We start from the raw sequence: 23981 nt of genomic DNA, 5'->3' as shown, positions 1-23981 counted from the left end.
TGATGTAGACCTACTTCTTTAAGACAGTCCTCCTGAACTTCAATTGATATAAAATGGACTGGGTAGGATGGAATATATATTGAGCAATCTAAACTGAGAGAAATCTATAATTATGAGATAAACAAAACCCCAATATTTGTCTCAATAATTGCTGGAAAATATTAAACTTTGTCAATCTAGATGTCAAGATGAAATACATTTAAAGTGTAGAACTGATGATCTTTTTTTCATATGTGGATAGGTTATTGTTTTGCCATTCATTTTGTTGATTTAGGATGTAAGGCCCTAGGTCTATAAACCTTCACTGCAAATAACAACAACAACAACAACAACAACAACAACATTTAATATATATACCTCAGATCTGCTTTCTTTCCTTAGCTCTCCTTGCTGTCTCGTTTATTCTTTTCAAAATGGAGCATGAAATTATCAGAAATAAGTCTGTCAAGGAAACAGTTTGGCAAGCATCGTATCTTTTAAAATTTGTTTTTCTACAGCTGCACTTTTCTATGGAATAGTTGCTTTTTCCTTTATCAGTTTTCCACTATTTGTGTGGGAGAAATTCTGTTAGGATTCAAAGTGGCCTTCAACAAAGTATTTTGAAGAGGGTTTTTTTTTTTGGTTGCTTGCAGTTACTCCACACAGTTGTCAAATAATTCAAATCCATCTCTCTCACATTTTTAGAGTTGTAGCTTGGCAACCTGCATTGTGAAAGTCTGAGTGTACAGCTTGCTGAATTCAGAGAAATGATTTTTTTAACTTACATGAAGTCCCCAAAACAAGCAAATGATTTCCATTTGAGTATTGCATCCCATAAAATGAGATCACTAAGACAATGCAGTACATATTTGTCTTGCACTGACTCGACTTTACAACTTAAAATGGATAAAGTTATAATAACAATGCCAGCTTTGTTCACGGCATGAGAATGTTTTTGCCAGCACTGGTTGGCACAGATCTGACATGTGGGGCAGAGCTAATCTGAAGGTGTGTTGCTCTGGGTTTATTAATTTCCACCGGCTTTCTTTAAGTTGATTTGTTGAATATTTCAATTTCTGCATTTAAAAGAAGAAAAGTGAGTAATATAAAAAAATCATACTGGAGTGTGCGACATGGTGCCACCTCCACTCCTCCAACACTAGAACGCTGGCTGGATGTTTGCAGCATTTATGAAACAAATTATCAAACATTTTGATTAATTTATAGAGAGATCATTGAAATCATTTGAGATTTGAAGATTTGAGTTGGGCATTTTCGCCATTGAGTGATCTCATGGAATTGTTCTAGGAAAGCTAAGTGAGCATTACCCTAAAACATATAGAAAGAAAAACCACTATGATTATATTCTTATAGTGATGTCACATATCACACTGAGCCACAACAAACATGATGTGTGAAACAAACTAATATCCTGATTTTAACTTAATTTATGTCTGCGTTGTACTCAACTCATTTAAGTTTGTGAAATTTTAATTCAGCAAAACAATCTTAAAAACTGTAGCATGTAGAGGTTTACTCAGAAATTAATCTCATTTGTGTTTGATGCATCGTGTTGAAGCAGAATAAGAATTTTCTAAGATTAATTACAACATGAACAAGGAACAATGTATTTGGGTCTTTCTCTCATTCCTCTGCATTCTCATGCCACTACATTTTGAATAGTTCATAGCAATGTTTTAATTGCACCTGTTTCAAGGTTATAGTTTTCTGTTAATACTCTGAACCATTGCTTTTTCCAATATATTTCTAATTTTTGTCAGATTAGAAGCCTGGAAAATGAACTATCCTTCTATTATATTTGCAGAAATATAATTACTATATGAACACACTTTGAGAGATTCTGCCCAATATGTAGGTTGCATATCTAATTTCTTTTTGCTATGTTTCATTTATGATAGATACTCATCAGCGAAGCAGAAACTCCAACACGGAAAAAATAATCTCCAGTTCTGATATGGAATATATGACAATTCTGAACACATCCAATAGAAGTGAGCAGAAGATATTTCAAACTATAAAAGACTTTAGCAGTTCTCAAGATCCACATTCCACATCTGCAATCTCTAACCTTGAAATGTCCACCAAAGGGGGGAAGATACTACAAACTCTCAGAGCCAGCATTTCTCAAGGTCCACATTCTACATCTGCTGTCTCAAACCTTGAGATGTCCACCAATGGGTGGAAGATACTACAAACTCTTCGGGAGATCAGCAGTTTCCAAGGTCCACATTCCACATCTGCAATCTCTAACCTTGAAATGTCCACCAAAGGGGGGATGATACTACAAACTCTCAGAGACAGCAATTCTCAAGGTCCACATTCTACACCTGTTGTCTCAAACCTTGAGATGTCCACCCATGGAGGGAAGATACTACAAACTCTTCGGGAGATGAGCAGTTCTCAAGGTCCACATTCCACATCTGCTGTCTCAAACCTTGAAATGTCTACCAGTGGAAGGAAGATACTACGAACTCTAAGAGACATCAGCCATTCTCAAGGTCCACATTCTACATCTGCTGTCTCAAACCTTGAAATGTCTACCAGTGGAAGGAAGATACTACGAACTCTAAGAGACATCAGCCATTCTCAAGGTCCACATTCTACATCTGCTGTCTCAAACCTTGAAATTTCTACCAGTGAGGAGAAGGTACTACGAACTGTCAGAATGAGCAGCAATTCTCAAGGTCCACATTCTACATCTTCAATCTCTAGCCCTGAAATGCCCACCAGTGGGGAGAAGATACTACAAACTCTCAGAGAGGGCAGAAGTTCTCAAAATCCACATTCTGTATCCACAATCTCTAGCCTTGAAATGTCTGGCTCTTCAGAACCCAATCATTCTTCTTATGTGATAGTGTCTGCAGATTCCCAACAAATGGATCTGTCAACACAAGACACTGATAAAACTAAAGCAACAGATAGACATTCTCAGCCTCCTTCGCCAACTACAGGTAAAGGGGAAGGATCTTGCATTTGATCAAGATTTCTGAGTAGTTTTTTTATTCATGTCGTGATAAAGCCAGGTGTTCTAGATGAATAAAGTAAAAAAAGTAAACAAAAAAGAAAAAAATTAAATTATCACTAGGAAAACAAGTTATTTTGGGGGGAAAGTAGCAGAATTTATATATGACTGCTTTAATTAAATCTTCATTTCAAACATTGGGGAACGGTAAAGATGTTGCAGAAGGGTGCATCTTTATTGAATGATGTCAGCACTGAAGATAATTTGCTTACCAAAATTATCTTCCTTTTATCTTATTGGATTCAAATAAATCATATTAATAGTAGGTGGAATCACTTAAGAAAGTTAGATATGTCCAACACTGGCTTTATCTTAATGCAGGGAAAGTAATGCTGAGAAATTATAAGAACTACATTCCAAAATAAAATTGAAATAAAGGAATGATGGTTATGTTCATACCGTAATTACAACAATCTGTTTTATTTGTATGACACCCTTTCTCTTGATGAAGTCCAGCGTCTAAATAATAAACATCATTGTAGTACAGCAGTGTTTTTCAACCAGTGTGCCGTGGCACACTAGTGTGCCGCGAGACATGGTCAGGTGTGCCGCGAAGCTCAGAGAGAGAAAGAAAGAAAGAGAGAGAGAAAGAGAAAGAGAAAGAAAACAAGAGAGAAAGAAAGACAGAGAAAGAAAGCAAGAGAGAGAAAGCAAGAGAGCAAGAAAGAAAGCAAGAGAGAGAGAGAAAGAGGGAGGGAAGGTGGGAGAGAGAAAGACATAGAGGGAGGTAGGGAGGGAGAGAGAAATAGAGCAAAAAAGAGGAAAGAAGGAAGAGAGAAAGAAAGAGGAATGGAGAGAGAATGAGAGAGAAAAAGAGGAAGGGAGAGAAAGTGGAAGGGAGAAATAGAGCGAAAAGAAGAGATAATTTTTTTGTTCAAACTTTTTTTAGCCCCCCCTCAATGTGCCCATGGTTTTGTACATGTAAAAAATGTGCCGCAGCTCAAAAAAGGTTGAAAATCACTGTAGTACAGTACATTTTAAAAGCGTAAGTAATCTCTGCAAAGACCTGATACCATTGAATTCCATACAAGCAGTTACTAATGTTTTCTTATTAATATTATTATATGAAATATATAGCAGATATCCAAAACAATTTAAAAACGATTTTCTTGTAATTTAATTATACTTATGGTTTGTATCCCATGCAATTAAGACTAAAATGAATAGTTACTAGCAGCTCCCCATGGGTTATGTATTTGTTTTCAATCTTAAAGAGATATTTACTTTTCTAATTCTTGGAATATATTTCTAATCTTTGGTCGAGTTTTACAATAAGTGTTAAGTCCATTGTTTATAATATAATCTGTTGAAAAGCATAAGTGTACCTTTGTGCCTACCTTACGTATCCTAATGTCTTTTTGTCTTTTCTATCTCTACCTTATACTTATATTAGGTTAAACATACTACAATACTATATTTGTATGACAAAACAAATAAATAAATAAATAAGTTGAAATTAACAAGTTTCAAACTTTGGAATGAAATTCAAATAAACTGTTCAAGAAGCGATGGATATGAATATGGTATCTTTGTAGAAAAAACGTTTTTAAAAATTAAACTGGTTACTAAAATGATTTCAAATTTTAACTATATGTTGAAGTATGGAGGGCTGCTGGTATGCAGCAAAGAGTTAGCATTTTCTAGACCTCATTACCATCACCTAGTGGCTTCTAGATGTTTGCAGTTAAGATATGGAAGATCTATACTAGACTGTTGAATAAAATAAGGGTCAGGGTCCAGGTAGTGGGAAATAGTACCATCAAAAGTGTATGATATGCAAGAAGTCTCATGTATTCTGTATTCTCATCCTTTCTCAGTGACCACTCGGATGTCCATGGAAAGTCCACATACTAGAGAGAAGTGCAAAACACCTTTCTGCTCATGTTCTCAAACAACTGAGATAGACAGGCATCCCAAATCTAATACCGGAGGTAATACATAGCATTCATGATGAGGAGCCATCAATAGATTGACTGGCCCTGAATTCTCACTGCTCTTTTAAAGGCATTCAAATTATGGTAATGGCCAACTTCACATCACGATACTCAATTCTGTGTTCTGTTGTTTAATTATGGTCATAATGTGATATTGTCAGGGTTTCAAGATCCATAGCAAGGAAATCTCCGAGACAGGTACATTCCTCAAAGGTTAGCTTTATTGGAAAAATCATATTGTCACATATCAGGTGAAAACTGACTCTAAAGGTTCCTGCAGTTTTCATCCAGTTAAAATAGAAAGTTTTTCCTCAAACCCCAACCAATCAGTCACATGGTCTAGTCAAGACGCTGTCTAGTCATCTGGAGACCTCCCTCCTTCTTCCACAGTCCAACTATGAGAATGCCCTTGGTTCTCAAGAGAAAGTATCTTGTTTTGGCTACACAAACCTCTCTATCTCTAATCCCCCCTCCCTTTCCTTCAGCTCCAGTGTGGCAACACTGAAGCTCCCATATGGCTTCAGTCAGGTCAGCTTCAGGGTTAACAGATATACTAGGTTTCAATTTTAGCTTGACCTTCCAGGTAGTCCTGATTTTATGGCCACAATTGAGTCCAAAATTTCTGTTGCTAAGTGAGATGTTTGTAAAGTGAGTTTGGGCACATTTTACAACCTTTCTTGCCACAATTGTTAAGTGAATCACTGCAGTTGTTGAATTAGTAACATGGTTGTTAAGTGAAGCTGGCTTTCCCATTGACTTTATTTGCAAGAAGGTTGCCAAAGGTGATCATATGACTCTGGGATACTGCAGCTGTCATAAATATGAGTCAGTTGCTAAGCATCTAACCATGGAGATGCTGCAACGTTCATAAGTGTGAAAAATGATCAAAAGTCACTTTTTCAGTGCCATCGTATCTATGAATGGTCATAAATGAACTGTTGTAAGTCAAGGACTATCTGTATTGATTTGTATCAACTCAGCTGATGTGATTTACTAAACAATCCTTTATGGGTGTTGGCTCTGTAAGTAAACCAGACCTGTGTAGTATGTATATAATATACCATATTTTTCTGTGTATAAGACACACCTTTTTCTTCCCTAAAAGAGGCTGATAATTAGAGTTTCTCTTATACTCTGAATGTAGCTTTTTTTTTCTCAACCTAACTAGCTGCTAACGATCTTCCCAGCTCTTACCTTACAGGTTCTTTCATTGTTTCTCTCTGTGAAGAATGTTTTCCAAGCCCTAAGCCTTTGCAGGGTTTGTTTCATTACTCTAACTTGCTCTGAGTAAGTTTCTTTCCAGCCCTAACCAGGTGCTAACAATGTTCCCAGCTCTTACTGGCTTGCAAGCTCTTTCTTTGTTACTTTCTACCAATAATATATTCCAAACCCTGTCTTTGTAGGGGGGTTTTTCATTGCTTTATTTGCTCCAGATATTTCTTTCCAGCCCTAACCAAGTGCTATTAATGTACCCAAGGTCTTTCATTGTTACTCTGTGCAAAGACTGTTTTCCAAGCCCTAAGTCTTTGCAGGTTTTTTCCCATTATTATAAATTGCTCCAAATGTTTCTTTCCAGCCCTAACCAGGTGCTAACAATATTACCAGCTCTTACCCGCTTGCAAGCTCTTTCATTGTTACTATCTGCAAAGAAGTATGTTTTCCAAGCCCTAAGCCTGTGCAGGGTTTTTTCCATTGGTCTACTTGCTCAGACTGTTTCTTTCCAGATGCTAATGTTGTTCCCAGCTCTTACTGGCTTGCAAGCTCTTTCATTATTATTCTCTCAGAATAAAATATTTTTAAAGCCCTTAACCAGGGGATAAAATAATGTGCTGAAGCTGACCAGACTAAGGACACTAGCTAGATTAATACCTGGTAAGCAGATTCTTTTCCCTATTTTCATCCCCAAAAACTAAGGTGTGTCTTATATTCCGGTGCATCTTATACTCCAAAAAATACGGTATCTTGAATTTCTGCCCCAGTCTCAAAAATAGAAGACATCCCCCCCCCACTTTAGTTTAAGGAATGAAGGATAGATTAGATATCACGAGTTAATATTCATCAGAGATAAGTTGAGTTGGTCTTATATATGATAAAAATTGACTACGTAAGATAATAAACACAAGCAAAATCTCCAAATATTAAGTAATGTATTAAAATCTGGAATAACTTTACTTGAAAAGGCATATATGTTCCATATAGAATAGAATAGAATAGAATTTTTATTGGCCAAGTGTGATTGGACACACAAGGAATTTTTCTTGGTGCATATGCTCTCAGCGTACATAAAATAAAATATACATTTGTCAAGAATCATGTGGTACAACACTTAATGATTGTCATAGGGGTCAAATAAGCAATGAAGAAGCAATATTAATAAAAATCTTAGAATATAAGCAAAAAGTTACAGTCATACATTCAACATGGGAGGAAATGGGTGAAAGGAATGATGAGAAAAATATGATGTGAAAGTAAAAAAATCCAAGAGATTTAAATACAAATAAATAGTTTGTTAAGTTGTGACAATAGCTGGACATAGAATGGATTGATTTCTTTATGTATGTATATTCCTTATCTGTTTGCTTATATATTTTTATAGGTTTATATGCTGCTCCAATAATCAATTGATTCTGAAAAGCTTATGTAGAGGAAAATTTAATTGTCATTATTATAACTTTTACATCTAAGTTCTTCTTGATCTTTTAAATAACAATAAAACACCTATTACCAACAGAACTAATGTTTTCCACTAAATATATATATATGAATATCCATTAAGGAAAAAGCATTATGTTAATTCAGCCTGGAGAAGATTCATCCCATTTTTTCCATTGATATATTTCAGCTACAGAAGGCACTAAACAGATGAACAGCAGATCAAACACAGAGAGCAAAATATCCAGTTCTCACTTGGATAGTGTGACTGTTTCAGGAGATGTTTCAAGAGATGAAGAGACATCCAAGAATGTAACACAAACATTCACCACTGTTAACACTTCCAGTTCTTCAAGGATTTCATCCAGACCAGAAAAAACTGAACAAATGGATTTGTTACACAGAGATTTTGTTGTCACTAAAGAAGCATTTACATTTTCCCAGGTTCCTACAGGTAAATAAGAAAAATCCTCTTGTTTCTTCTGGATTTCAAGACCTGCTAAGACTATCTGGAATAAGATAAAATGAAAACATTGAAATATTTGGGGTGGAAAAATATTAATGATGATTCATTAATATTGATTTATGAAAATATTTGGGGTGGCTATTAAACAAGAAAACAAGAAGAAAGTACATGCAGTTTATTTAGAAATATGCAATAAACTGAAGTCACTAGGAGATGAAGTCTTGAGTCTTTCGCGATTAGGCGGCATAGAAGTTGAATTAAATAAATAAATAAATAAATAAATAAATGAAGATGAATGAAATAATTGCATCTTCTTTAATGGGACAATAAAATCTAATTTGAAGTTGGCTCTAGTCCAGAATAATACATATGACAAAATTTAAAGCATTGAGACAGACTGAATTATTGTCCTATAAAGCATTAAAGATTATACTAATGCATACATTAGATTTCCTATTTCAAGTTTTAATTAGAAAGAGATGGCACTGATTATTGGGGGGAAACTGTGGATAAAAACTGTAATAATTGATGGTAGGAAAACAAAGTCCTGTTTATAAGGTTAGAGAAAAACCTTTCCCCTATAATAACAGAGCAGAGTACTGTACTAATAATATTGATAGTTGTTTGTAATAAAATTATCCATTCAATAATTCTTCTGAATAAATATGATTATAGCAGTCGTGGTTGCTCCCGGTGCAGGCTGGTTCTGTGAACCAGTAGCAATGGGTTTTAGAACCCACTACTGGATTATAGGTAAATCATGAAAGAAGTTTTAAATCTTAAATTGAGTTAAAAGATACATGTTTTTCCTTGTCAAATTCTTCTGTAACATTGATTTGTAAAATAATAGCATTCACTAAAAATAAGCTATTCTGGAGAAAAAAAGAAACTGTATAATGTAAATGTAAAGCTTTAAATGTTGCTAGTTCTGTTGGTGTAGTGAAATTAAGGTCAAAACAATTTGCATTAATTTACCACATCCAATAGTAATTATTTTCAGATTAGAACCTTGTTGAATAAATATATTGATACATTTCCTAAGCTTTCCTGTTGTTCTCCAGTTTGGCAACTATGCAATCTTACAATACATTTAAAAAATGATAAATTCTGATCATTCTGATAGCCACACTTTAAACTATGATGGAAATTTCACTTCAACCAATCATAAAACGGCATTTTACATTTGCATTTGCATGAAAGCACATAGTTTAGATATAGAATATTTACCACACCCAATGCATTAGAGACAGAACACCCCAAAGAACTTACTGTCAAGAGGTTGGCAGTAAAATGAAGCATTGAACAGGTAATATTTGTAGGTATTCTATCCCTTTTTGTTTTTGTTATATATCACATAACTATCTTTAAGATCTTAAATTGTTTCTTTATGTGGATTTTAATGAATGGCATTATGGTTCCAAAAAAGTAAATAAAAACTTGATTGGGTTCTTGGCGACTGTATGGATTAATTTTCTCTTGTTGCACTTCAGAAGAGAACGGTCAGCCACTGAGCAGCTCAGATATGGAGAGCATTGTTTCTACCTTTTACCCAGAGGACAGATCTGACAGAAGTGAGAAGGGGATAATACAAACCCTGGGGCACACCAGTAGTTCTTACCATCCAGAGTCAAAACCCACAGCTTCTCAGAGTGAAATACCCAGCAGTTCAGCTCTTACTGATTCTTCTTCTGTATTGAATCCAGTTCAAACCAGACAAAAGTATTTATCACCTGGGTTTACCAATGTCATGGAAGCAGAAAGTACATATACTTGGGATTCCTCACAAGCAACAGGTAAAGATTTTTTTTTCCTGAGTTTCAGAAATTTGTCTGGTATCAAGATAAAAACAAAATTGCATGATTAAACATTAAATGAGAATAAAAAGGTTGGGATGGGTAAATGGAAAAACAAACTGCTAAGAGAGTTGAAGTTGGTTTTGTATTATTATTTGCAATTTCAATTTATTTGTCCACCCATCTCAAATTCATTACTCTGAGCAGCCAACAAGAGTTAAAACACCATAAAATATATAACAATAATAAAAACATACATGTAATTAGTAGCTGTAGTAAAAAAAGAATTAAAACAACCATAATTAAAGTGCACCAGTGTGCCTTCCGTCCCCTGTCCAATTGTCTCTCCATATCTCATTTATCTTTTCTTCCTTTCAAATATGTTCACCTATACTTTTATATCTTTTCTTCTATTCTTTTCTTTATTTATATTATTACATATCTATTCTCTTCAATGTGTATTATGTATTGGACTAACTAACTAACTAACTAACTAACTAACTAACTAACTAACTAACTAACTAACTAACAAATAAAATAAAATAAAATAAAATAAAATAAAATAAAATAAAATAAAATAAAATAAAATAAAATAAAATAAAATAAACAGATGGCATTCCTTACAAAGAGGATCCAGAGCAGTCCTCTCCTGATAACCCGATGGAATGGATAGACATCCCCAGGAAGAGGTAGTCCCTTAAATAACCCAGTCTCATGCCACGAAGGAATTTAAAGGTCACATCCAGCCTCTTAAATTCATCAAAGGTGATGAAGTTCTAGGCTACCTAAGCCTAAAATTTCAAGTCTAGTGGAATAAGGTATTCTGTTGCAATCAGAGGAGTGGTAAATAATTAAATAATTGAAAGAGATCTAGAGAAAGTGTATATCCCAAATAGATTTAATTGTATCAGAAATAATTTTAATTCAGACTAGGCGATCTCAATGATTGCCATTTTCCTTATATTGTGCTGTATTGTATCTTCTTTGTACTATACCCTATACTTCACTAAATCCAGTTCTGGTGAGGAATCATAGAATAGTAGGACTGGAAACTGATATGGGTTATAGGAATCAGTGAAATCAAATACTGTATCTTGAAGACCAGAGATCTCTAGCATGATCCACAGCTAGATTTAATTCCATCTGTTGTGGAAAATTAGGATCAAGCACACTTGTAATTTAATGGATTGTGCTGTTTTTCCTGACATTCTAGCATTGTAATGTACTCATTTTATACTCTGTTTTAACTGGGTGGAATTTCACTGTGGTAATAATTTAGATTCTTCTCCTTTCCTTGTCATGGAACAATTGCCGATGGTTTCTTATTATACTATCTGCTTTTAGAATAAAATATAATTTCAAAGAAAGTTTAAAATGATTATTTAATGTCAAAGTGTACTCAGGATTTTTTTTTTCTTTCTCTCTGTGCTGAAATTAGGGATCAAATGAGTGATACTATTAATCTTCTTGACAGTTTTCTTTTTAGAACTGGTTTGAACTGATACAGTAATTTTAAAACATTTTAAGATATTTACATTGGTATAAAATTAGTGAAAATAGGGGTATTTGAATCATTATTATTATTATTATCGCTAGCGCAAATGTGGAAAAATGAACAGATCCCATCAGAAAGCCTAATCATTGACAAAATATATAGATATGTAGAGATGGATGAAATCACAAATTCAATTAAGGGAACTAAAATCAAAGAATCAAAACAATCATGGTACAAATGGCATGAATGGATTCAAAAGAAAAACTAGAAAGGTTACAATACAAAGTATCAGTATATATAGAAAAAATAACAAATACCTTACGAATGTCAATAGAAACGAAGAGCAAACATTTTCCTTCTTTCCTTTTTATTTCAAAGATGTATTATACCAATGATATATATAATTGAATGTATATTATTAAATAAAAGACATAAAGAAATGAAAGATATATACAAAAGGTAATAGAGATGGAATAAGATCTGTAAAACTTAAACAAAACATGTGAGAAATATTTTTGAAAACAATAAAGAAATTTACAACAAAAAAAGAACTGGTTTGAACTGATACAGTAATCTTAAAACATTTTAAGATATTTACATCTAATCATTTAATATTGGTATAAAATTATTATTATTATTGGTATTGGTATAAAATTATTATTTATTTATTTATTTATTTATTTATTTATTTATTTATTTATTTATTTATTTATTTATTTATTTATTTATTTATTTATTTATTTATTTATTTATTTATTTATTTATTTATTTATTTATTTATTTGCCCATTGTCTGAAACCAGTGGATCAGATCCTCTCTCCTCTTTCATCACTATACCACAATCCACAAATTTCTTCTAGAAAGTTCAGAACTCAAAGTTACCAGAGGCAACCAGTACTGCTGATGGACTGAAATTAATTTTCATAATGTTAGACATAGCCCAATGATCTGAACTCAACATATCGTCCAGTTCTTCAGGACAAGAAAAATTTACAGTTATTGAGAAAGTGATTCATGAGAAACACACTCCCCCCCCAAAAAATTAACAATTTGCATATTATGAAATAAACATAACCTGAAACCATTTACTGACTTTTCTACTTATCTAATGAAAAGATGATCTAAAACCATGTAACAGACATATATACTCATTAATGTGTCATAATAATGTTTAAAATGTATTTTTCAGGCTGAAGATATTCTCCCATTTGAAATTAATTTTTACCAATAGGTTATAAAACATGGTCTTCATTCATTCTTCATGCAGGCAGGTAGTTTAACTAAGTATTTACTGTTCTTTTTCAGATGCAGAAGATAGCCACTTGAGAAGCAGTTCTTATAAAGAGAGCATTCCCAATTTTCAGAGACATGGTGTATCTGTTTCAAGTTTAACAAAAACCGATGAAGGTAGTACACTACGAACTGCAAGGGATGTCAGCAGTTTTGAAAGTGACACACAAACATCCGCTATTGCCAATGCTACCATCTCCAGCCATTCAGATTTTTCTCATTCTTTTCAAATGAAAACTCCAGAAAAGATTGGCCCAGATTTGTCACCTGAAGACACTGATTTTACTGAAGGAAAGCTTACATCTTCTCAGTCTCCTTCAAAAAGAACAGGTAAAGGATAAAGTTTTCAGAGGACTAAATTTATGTTTATCATTTTGAAGAGCCAGTTTGGTGTAGTGATTGAGTTCTAGTCCACCTTAGACATGAAGCCAACTAGATGACCTTGGACCTGGCTCTCCCTCTCAATCCTAGAAAAACAGAAGGGCAAATCGTTTCCAAAAACAAACTTTGCCCAGAAAACTTGTTCAAGTAGTTGCCAGCAGTCAAGAATAACTCAGAGGCAATTCCTTCACCCCAAATTATTTGTTTTGGGTTTGTGAAAAACATAATACACATTTATTTACTATTTATTTATTTTTGCGATTTATAAGTCACCCAACTCCTTCTGGGTGGTGAACAACAATATAAAACAATATAAAAACAATTTTAAAATCATATCCATTCAGCCAGGGCTAGATGGTATAGTTCACTGGAATGTGATAGGATAAGATAAAACTCTTATGAAACAGCAATTGCTGAGATTTCTGTGCATTTTGAGATCTTATAGGTTCATACATTTTTGTTAATCTACGGACCATAATAATTCCTGTTTGTTTAATTCCTATAATTAATATTTAAAATAAATTAAAAACAATTTTTAATAATGGATTTGTTTAGATTATGATATAAATATTGAAGTCGTTTGATTTTTATTGAATTCCGTGTTTCTTCAGCAGTATAATATCACTGCTTGGTACATTTTTGGGTGGAGGGGGAACAATGGAATGACCGCAGGTGGGCTAAAAAGCAGGGTGAGTGGGAATGACTTTTGATTTGCCCCCAGCTTCCCCATTGATTTTGTTTGTGGAAAGTTGGCAGGGAGGGTTGGAGATCACTCCTCTGCTTCCTTGGCTGACTTGTGGAACTACTTGTAACTTTTCTGGGAGAGAGGGGGAAAACAAAAGAAGCTGTGCACCACAATGAAAGTACATCCTTGTTCCCCATCCTAACATGGTTCAGTAATCCCAAGCATATGTGGAATAAATATACCATATCTTTCGGAGTATAACCTTTTTCCTGCCTAAAAGAGGCTGAAAATTCAGGTACATCTTATACTCTGAATATAGCTTTTTTCAAAGCTTCCCCCCCCCCCCCAGCCCTAACTAGGTGCTAATGATCTTCCCAGCTCTTACTTTGCAGGTTCTTTCATTGTTACTCTTTGCGAAGAATGATTTCCAAGCCCTAAGTCTTTGCAGGGTTTTTTCATTGCTCTACTTGCTCCGAATGTTTCTTTCCAGTCCTAACCAGGTGCTAATGGTTTTCCCAGCTCTTACTAGCTTGCAAGCTCTTTTATTGTTACTCTCTCTGAATAAGGTTTTTTTAAAGCCCTAACCAGGGGATAAAATAATGTGCTGAAACTGACCAGATTAAGGATGCTAGCCAGATGAATACCTGGTAAGCAAATTATTTTCCCTATTTTCCTCCCCCAAAACTAAGGTGCGTCTTATACTCAGAAAAATATGGTAATTGCAAAGGAAGTTGACAGCAATATTTATTTTTTATAGAATGAAATATTCCGAAGGAATTTAAGAGCAACTTTTTAATTTGAAAATTGATAGGACGTTTTCATGTACATATTTATGAGAAAATGAGGACTAAAATTAATTACTTCCTATTCTGTTTCAGTTGAAGAGAATGGTCAGTCACACAGCAGTAGCTCAAGTGCAGAAGGCGTTTTCTCCACTTATCACCTGAATAGCATCTCCATTTCAGTTCTATCTGGCTTTGATGGGGAGAGGACATTACGAACGCCAAGGGATGTCAGTAATACTCACAATGTCACACAAGGATCCATAGCCTGGCACAATGAAACCTCTAGTTCTTTAGGCCTCACTGGTTCTTCTTACCTGTTAACTCCAGTAGAAACAGATTTAACTCCTCAGATCACTGATTTCGCTGAAGGAACAAGCACACATTTTCAAGCGTCATCAGAAAAAATAGGTAAGCATGAAAGGCATCTGGTTTCACTTTTCAGAACATTACAGGAATTCCTCGACTTATGACCACAACTGAGCCCTATGTTCCTGTCGCTAAGCTAGACAGTTGCTAAGTGAATTTTGCTTGATTTTATGACCTTTATTGCCAAATTGGGAAGCTACAGTCAAAGTCATTAGCCTTGGAAAGCATCTCTATTGGTTGAGCTCTTGCTGTTCACATGATCTGCCATGGATTCTTTCCTTGATATTGCTACAGTGTTAGTGCCCATCAATCTCATCTCTTATCACAGCCTCTCCCCACATATAGTTCTTTTCCAAAATTTGACTCGGGAGTCGGGACCATTCTGTTGGTTTTGCAATATTAAACAAAATGTCAAATGCATATTCCTTCTTTCTTCCTGCCATTGTAAGCTTGGGTAGGAAGGAAATCATGGCTAAAGAGCATGTTGAGGTAGATGTCATTCCACTTGTTTTAATGGAGCATATATTGGAGTCATAGTTCAGAAGAATCTCCTTTCTTTGTAGTTTAATACGCAATTGTTTTTATCCTCTGTCGGTTGTATATGGTAAAATACAATAGATATAGCAGTTTTGAAATTACAGTGTAATTCTATTTACAGTGAAGCTAAGCTAAACTAAGACAAAAATGAATCATGGTTATAATTCCTTTGCATTCAAATCATCAAAAAAGTATTATATTGAGTTAGATATAACTATGTGAAAATATGCTATCTAATAGAGTGGTACCTCTACTTACACACTTAATTTGTTCCATGACCAGAAAAGTTTGTAAGAAGAAGCAATTTTTCCCATAGGAATCAATGTAAAAGCAAATAATGTGTGCGGTTGAGGAAACCACAGGGACGGTAGAGGCCCTGTTTTCTCCCAGGAGATTCCTAGAGAGACCCCACACAGGCTTCTCCCCACCTTTTCCGGCCCTGTTTCCTCCCAGGAGATTCCTAGAGAGGCCCCACAGAGGCTTCTCCCTGCCTTTTCCGTTTACAGTTTCGGAGGCTCAGGTTTGTAAGTGGAAAATGGTTCTTGAGAAGAGGCAAAAAAATCTTATCTAGAAAACTTCATCAGTAGAGGCGTTTGTATGTAGAGGTACCACTGTACATAGGATAATTTCTTAGGGTGAGGGGTGGGCTGCTGGGGGTTCACAGAGGTTCAGGAGAACTACTAGTTAAAATTCTGTGCAGTTTGGAGAACCCTCAAATCCCACTCCCGGCTAGCCCTGCTCACCCCAACCCGCCCCTCCCAGGAGTCCCCACGCGGCATGTTTTGGATGCAGATAAGTCCAGAGTGCGTGCAGAGGCTCGGGTAGGGTGAAAAACGGGCCTACAGGAAGTTCAGGAAGGCCGGAAATGGGCCTGTTTCTGGCCTCCAGAGGGCCTCCAGAGCCTGGGGAGTCCATTTTTGCTCTCCCGAAGGCTCAAGAAAAGCTCCAGAGCCCAGGGAGAGCAAAAATGTCCCCTCCACCACCGTGGTGCAGGAAGGTGACTAGGGCATGCCCACCATGGCCATGGCCACCCAGTAACTGGGAAGAGAACCCCTTACTAAAATTTTTGAAGCCCATCCCTGCTTTGGGCATAGGGTAGAGTTGGAATATGATTTGAATGTCATAGAAAATTGGGCTGGTTTTCATATTTGGATTATAGTAAATGGATAAGAATATGGCTATGGATATTTGTGAAAAGTTGGGATACTAGTTTCTTTAATATGATATTTATATGATTGTTTTAATGCATTTTTTCTTTCTTGTGCAGAAAGTTCCCAAATTATATTTCACAGTGCAAGTAGTAAATGCAATTTATTTCAAAAAAGGGAACCATTTAATTTATAAAAGCAGCTCCAATTCTGGACCATATCAATATCAATTCTTGAAAATTGTTAGTTAGTAATAACATTTTCTTGGGGCATTAGCCTACATCTCAAAAAAATACTTTCCATAAGCAAACACGTTTCTCTTATGATGTAATTATGTGAGTAGTTCTGAAGAGATCTTCAGCGGTGAAAGGTCTCACTTAGAAAAATATAGAGAAGTTGTTTTAAAGAAGATTACCTCAAATAAAATATAAAGTCAAAACTTTTATGTTTTTTTGGGGGAAATATAATGCTTTAAATTAATTTCAGTAAGAATAAAATATGTTGTAACATATTTTGAACTCTGCCATATGAATTCTGAATTCTGTCTTGAATTCTGCCATATAGCTGAACATAAAAAGCTCAGTTACAGTGTTCTAACTTGATTGTTCATTTCTTCGATAACACAGTAGTTATTCCCTGAAAAACCAATATTTTCTATTAGAGCTGCATGAGTGTAATTGTGGGAGCATATTTATGTGCTCCTTTAGCATTTATTTATTTATTTGTTTGTTTGTTTGTTTATTTGTTTTATTTATTTATTTATTTATTTTGTCCAATACATATAACACATTGAAGAGAAAGATATGTAATAATATAAGTAAAGAAAAGAATAGATGAAAAGATATAAAAGTATAGGTGAACATATTTGAAAGGAAGAAAAGATAAATGAGATAAGGAGAGACAATTGGACAGGGGAGAAAGGCACACTGGTGCACTTATCCATGCCCCTTACTGACCTCTAAGGAACCTGGAGAGGTCAATCGTGGATAGTCTAAGGGAAAAATGTTTGGGGTTAGGGGTTGACACTACTGAGTCTGGTAATGAGTTCCATGCTTCGACAACTCGGTTGCTGAAGTCATATTTTTTACAGTCAAGTTTGGAGCGGCTAATATTAAGTTTGAATCTGTTGCGTGCTCTTGTGTTGTTGCAATTGAAGCTGAAATAGTCATTGACAGATAGAAAACAGCATATCCTGTTTTGTGAGCCGCCCTGAGTTTATGGACAAGGGCGGCATAGAAATCCAAACAAACAAACAAACAAACAAACAAACAAGCAAGCAAGCAAGCAAGAAAGAAAGAAAGAAAGAAAGAAAGAAAGAAAGAAAGAAAGAAAGAAAGAAAGAACACAATGCCTCTAATATTTGATTATTATATTTCAGGTGTAGGTGGCAGTGATTCACCAAGCAGCAGCTCGAATATGGAGACCAGATTTTCCCATTCTGATCAGGACAGTGCATCTGTTTCAGGTTCATCAGGCAGAGATGATGAGATCACACTATCAACTTTAAGAGAAGTCAATAATGTTTTTAATATAACCCAAATATCCAGTTCCAAGAATGATAACATCACTAGCTCATTCAGTGTTGCTGATTCTTCTTATACAATGACACCAAAACACACCAGAGAAATGAATTCATCATCAGCTGGGAATAATGATTTCACTGAAGAAGCACTTACATATTCTGAAGCTCCATCCGAAACAACAGGTAAAAGAGAGGAGTACAGTATCTTATAATTTTTTAATTGGTTGTTGTAAACCAGACTCCTGTGGAAAAAAGAATTAAAATAACAGCGTCTTTTCTAAGAATCCAATAACGAAGTTTGTTGTTATTAAACAATTTTAATAATGGGGATTTTGTAATTTATATAATTCATAAAGTAATTTTATTTATTTATTTGCTTATTTATTTGGATTTCTATGCCGCTCTTCTCCGTAGACTCAGAGCCGCTTACAAAAATAGGAATAAGATACAAAATATAACAAAAGGAAACCCAAACATAAAATTAGTGCTAAAAACCCCAAAGTTATTTAAAACCAGACATTCATATTCACTCAACCACAGTCCTACATTTATATAATCGGCCAGAGCAAGATGTTAGTGCTCAATGGCCCCAGGCCTGCCGGCAAAGGTGAATCTTTAGGACCTTACAAAAGGCCAGGAGGCAGGGTGCAAATCTCTGGAGAGAGTTGATTCCAAAGGGCCGGGGCTCCCACAGAGAAGGCTCTTCCTCTAGGTCCCGCCAGCCGGCATTACTTAGCCAATTAGACTTGGAAAAGGCCGACTCTGTGGGACCTGACCGGCCACTGGGATACGTGAGGCAGAAGACAGTCCTGTAAGTAACCTGGTCCATGTAGGGCTGTATAGGTCATAACCAACACTTTAAAGTGCATCCGGAGAACAATCGGCAATCGGAGTGATGGTGAGATATGTGTATGCCTTGAAAGGCCCAGGACAGCTCGTGCGGCTGCATTTTGCACCAACTGTAGTCTCCGAATGTTCTTTAAAGGAAGCCCCATGTAGAGGACATTGCAGTAGTCGAACCTTATGAACCAAAATGCTTTGGCCTTTTTTTTACATTCTCTTTTCCAAATGTTAAGTTCTCTATTTTGATTGTTTTCTAGCATATGTTCAAGACAGTATCAAATGTTACAACAATTTTGCCTAATCTGATAATGTTGTTTGTATAAAGTAGCCTCTATCTACCTACCTACCTACCTACCTACCTATCTATCTATCTCACCATTTGTGACCTTCCAACAAGCAAAGTCAATGGGGCAAGTTGGATTCACTTAATGACCACATGACTCACTTACTTGCCATGATTAATTTAACAACTATGGCAAAAATGTGGTAAAATCAGGTACAACTCACTTAACAACTGTCTTGCTTAGCAATGGAAATTCTGGCCCCATGGTGGCTATAAGTGAAGGACCTCCTATCCATCCAAATTAATTCAGAAGTGCTCAACATTTATTTAAATTTTTTAAAGTTGTATTTGAATGGAGACTGACATGAGTCTGCGGAGAGGGGCGGCATACAAATCCAATAAATAAATAAATAAATAAATAAATAAATAAATTGTTGTAATCATATAAATAAAATTAGGTGTAGTAATCATATAAAAACATACATACATACATACATACATACATACATACATACATACATACATACATAGGAGTAATATATTCCCTTGAATGCACTGGAACTTTTCAACCAACAATGATTCTTATGCTAACATATGTAGCATGTTTTATGGTAGTCTGAAGCTCTCGTGCACGGGTGTCAAACACATTGTGTCACATTGTTTTGTAGTGTTTTGTGGGGTGGCATGGCCTGAGTGTGACCCATCTGGCCTGTGGACCGCCTGTTTGACACCCCTACATAATATCTACTTGTTGCCTTTTCACTTGCAGACACCGAAAGTATTCCACAATCCTTGAGCAACTTCAATATAGAAAAAAAGGCCACTCAGACTGAGAGTATGTTCTCTTCTACTGTGATCCAAGATGAGACCTTTGGATCTTTAACTAACCAGAGCAGATCCATTGACACAACGGAATTGTCAAGGTTTGACTTGAAAAATGCTACTTCTTCTGGGATAATCCAGACGTCGTCTGCCACATTGCAAAGTAGAAAGGAAAATTCCCCCTCTACTAAAATGGATTTCACCCTAGAACAGTCTTCACATACTATTTCATCAAAAGCTCCAAGTTATTCATCTTCTACAAAAGATTTTTCAAGTGAGTTTTCCCCCCCCCCCATTGTTGTTATGGCCATGGTTATAAATCCACTAGAGACCAGGTTGTTAATTCATTAACTGTAGGCCTTCCAAATTGCTCTTTTCTTTTTCTTTCCTGCTTACATTTTTTTAAAAAGTCTACTTTCACTGATGTATATTACTGCAGGTATGAAGCTTGCAAATAGTAAAACTTTTCTCTTAGGCCCCACGCTTTTATCTGACAAAAATGTTCACATGTACTTTATTTATCATAACAGTTATACTGCCCATTGAAACTATATGATAATTGTATTTATTTTGCACAAGTACAAGATCGTGGGAACTCTTATAAATATATGGAAAACAAGGTTGTGATGTAAAATGAGGTATTTAGAAAAAGCACTTGCTGGGGTTTAAAGACAAAGCCATTTTTCAGATGGGCAAACAGATGCCTTCCTAATGTACCTCTTGGAATATTCATTCATTGAAATGATTTAAGATGAAAATACATTTTGCAGGTAGTCCTCGACTTACAACCGGTCACTTAATGACCATTTGAAGCTACAACAGACCCCCAAAAGAGGACTTAGGACCCAAATCTGAATATTATTCCCCACAGTCATGTGACTGCACTTTTGGGCACTTGGAAACATGGCTAAATTGACATTAGTTAGCAGCATCCCATAATCATGTGAGTGCCTTGTATATTATGGTTTTGGAGCACAGCAGCATATGTAACAATCCATTGGCTTGTTTAATGAGCATGACATTTTCTTAACAAAGGATGACAAAAAAAATAAATTGGGTGAGTCACATGACTGACTGACTTTACAACCATTATAACTTATGGATGTAATGGGCAGTCTCCATTAAAATTGTAAATTTAAATTCAATTCAGAATAAGCTGGAAGTGACCTTAGAGATCTACTAGTCCAACCCCCTACTCAAGCAGCAGACCCTATACCATTTCAGACAAGTGGCTGTTCAGTCTCCTCTTTAAAACTTCTAGTGATGAAGTACCCACAATTTTTGTCAACTGATTAATAGTTATCACAGTTAGGAAGTTTTTCCTCAATTCCAGGTTGTTTTTCTCCTTGATTAGTTTATGTCCATTGTTTCTTGTTCTGCCTTTTGGTGTTTTGGAGAATAGGTTGACCCCCTCTTCTTTGTGACAGCCCCTCAGATATTGGAATAGAGCTATCATGTCATCCCTGATCTTTCTTTTCTCTAGACTAGCCATATCTAAATCCTGCAACTCTTCTTCACACATCTCTATTATGTCTCTAGGCACTTAATCATCTTAGTTGCTCTTCTCTGCACTTTTCCCTAAAGTCTCAACATCTTTTTTGTAACATGGTGACCAAAACTGGATGCAATTATTCCAGGTGCAGTCTTACTAAGGTTTTATAAAGTGGTACTGATATTTCAGGTTGCAGTATAAGTACTGTACTACTTATAGTATAAAATGATATTAACTGTGATAAGTGAAGCTTGAATTGTTTCTATTTTATGGTAATATTGGAAAAAAATTCAAACATTTTTCAGTTATTGGTAGCGATGTTCTCCATAAGATTCATTTAAAAAAATGGGTATCTATTTATATGCAACTACAGACTACAGTGATCCCTCTATTATCGCGAGGGTTCCGTTCCAAGACCCCTCGCGATAATCGATTATTCGCGATGTAGGGTTGCGGAAGTAAAAACACCATCTGCGCATGCGCGCCCTTTTTTTCTATGGCCGCGCATGCGTAGATGGTGGAGTTTGCGTTCCCCGCCGCCCACGCAAAGGGGAAACCCCGATTTGGCTCCTCGCTGCTGCTGCGCTACCGAGCAGATCAGCTGCTGGGCGGCCAAAGGAACCTTCCCTGGGTCTTCCCCCTCTTGCTGGCGGGCGGGCGAGCGGCGGGCATCAGCGAGGAGCCGGGGTTTCCCCTTTGCGTGGGCGGCCGGGAAGACCCAGGGAAGGTTCCTTCGGCCGCCCAGCAGCTGATCTGCTCGGTAGCGCAGCAGCAGCGAGGAGCCGAATTGGGGTTTCCCCTTTGCGTGCGGGGAAACCCCGATTCGGCTCCTCGCTGCTGCTGCGCTACCAAGCAGATCAGCTGCTGGGCGGCTGAAGGAACCTTCCCTGGGTCTTCCAGGCCGCCCACGCAAAGGGGAAACCCCGGCTCCTCGCTGATGCCCGCCGCTCGCCCGCCCGCCAGCAAGAGGGGGAAGACCCAGGGAAGGTTCCTTCGGCCGCCCAGCAGCTGATCTGCTCGGCGCAGCAGCAGCGAGCAGACGAAGATCGGGGTTTCCCAACTGCCCACACAAAGGGGAAACCCCGGCTCCTCGCTGATGCCCCCGCTCGCCCCGCCGCCCGCCGCCCGCCAGCAAGAGGGGGAGAGATAGAGAAAGAGAGAGAAGGAAAGAAAGAGATGAGAGAGGGAGGAAGAGAGTGTGAGAGAGGAAGAAGCAAGATAGAGAAAGAGAGAGAGAAAGAAAGATGAGAAAGGAAGGAAGAGAGTGACGTCATCGGGTGGGGAAAAATCGCGATATAGCGTTTCGCGAAGATCGAGATCGCGAAAATCGAGGGATCACTGTAATTGAAAATAGTGATAAATAGTGATAGCAATGAAAAGCCAAAGTAACTTTGTAATGCACTCAGAGAGTTTAGAGCAGTGTTTCCCAACCTTTTTGGAGCCGCGGCACATTTTTCATATTTTCAAAATCCTGGGGAACATTGGGGGGGGGGCGCTAAAAAAAGTTTGGATTAAAAAAATCTCTCTTCCTCCCTTTCGCTCTATTTCTCTCTCCCTCTTTCTCTCTCTCCCTTCCTTTCTCTCTCCATCCTTCTTTCTTTCTCTCTTCCTTCCTTCTTCTCTTTCTGTCTCCTCCTTCCTCTCTCATCTCTCTTTCCTTCCTCTCCCTCCCTTTCTCTCTTTCCTTTCTCTCCCTTTCTGTCTATCCTTTCTATCTCTCACCCCTTCTCCCTCTTTCATTCCTTTCTCTCCCTCCCTTTCTCTCTCATTCCTTTCTCTCCCTCTTTCCTTTCTATCTCTCTTTCTTTTTCTCCCTCCTTCATATCTTCTTTCTCTCCCCCCTTCCTCCCTCTTTCCTTTCTCCCCCTCCCTTTCTCTTCCTTTTTCTCTATCCTTTCTACTTCTTACTCTTTCTTTCTCTCCCTCCTTCATTCAATTTTCTCTCCCTCCCTTTCTCTCTCTTTCCTTTCTCTCCCTCCCTTGTTCTACCCTGGGGCTGCCTGTGCCTGCCCTGCACCACCCAACACGGATGGACAGCCCCCGGTCGTCAGTTCGTCGCCCCCCCCCACACACGGAGGGAGATCAGCCACTGGAGGGAAATCGGGCTGGCGGGGGCAGCGAATCCACCTCCCCACTCGGGTGGAGGGAGATCGGGCTGGCGAGGGCGGTGGATCCGCGTCCCCAGCCACTGGAGGGAAATCGGGCTGGCGAGGGCGGTGGATCCGCGTCCCCAGCCACTGGAGGGAAATCGGGCTGGTGGGGGCGGCGAATCCACCTCCCCACTCGGGTGGAGGGAGATCGGGCTGGTGGGGGCGGCGAATCCACCTCCCCACTCGGGTGGAGGGAGATCGGGCTGGCGAGGGCGGTGGATCTGCGTCCCCAGCCACTGGAGGGAAATCGGGCTGGCGGGGGCGGCGAATCCACCTCCCCACTCGGGTGGAGGGAGATCGGGCTGGCGAGGGCAG

At 37.3% G+C, this 23981-nt stretch overlaps 1 protein-coding gene across 3 annotated transcripts in view; it reads left to right on the top strand.

Moving 5' to 3' along the window:
- LOC139155626 (protein HEG homolog 1-like) overlaps positions 1-23981 on the top strand; it is a 96664-nt gene that overhangs the window by 40137 nt on the left and 32546 nt on the right. For all 3 annotated transcript variants that reach the window (XR_011557099.1, XM_070730846.1, XM_070730835.1), the window contains exons 4-11: positions 1899-2951; positions 4840-4953; positions 7799-8062; positions 9565-9867; positions 12668-12982; positions 14597-14911; positions 17933-18259; positions 19972-20298. Coding sequence is in view for 2 of the 3 variants with exons in the window: in XM_070730846.1 (XP_070586947.1) it covers positions 1899-2951; positions 4840-4953; positions 7799-8062; positions 9565-9867; positions 12668-12982; positions 14597-14911; positions 17933-18259; positions 19972-20298 (3018 nt within the window). In the remaining variant the exon portion in view is untranslated. The remainder of the gene's footprint in view (positions 1-1898; positions 2952-4839; positions 4954-7798; positions 8063-9564; positions 9868-12667; positions 12983-14596; positions 14912-17932; positions 18260-19971; positions 20299-23981) is intronic.

Source organism: Erythrolamprus reginae, chromosome 1 (assembly GCF_031021105.1).
Source record: "Erythrolamprus reginae isolate rEryReg1 chromosome 1, rEryReg1.hap1, whole genome shotgun sequence".
In the NCBI taxonomy this organism is placed as follows: Eukaryota; Metazoa; Chordata; class Lepidosauria; order Squamata; family Dipsadidae; genus Erythrolamprus; species Erythrolamprus reginae.
This window is presented reverse-complemented; position numbering and strand designations above follow the sequence as displayed.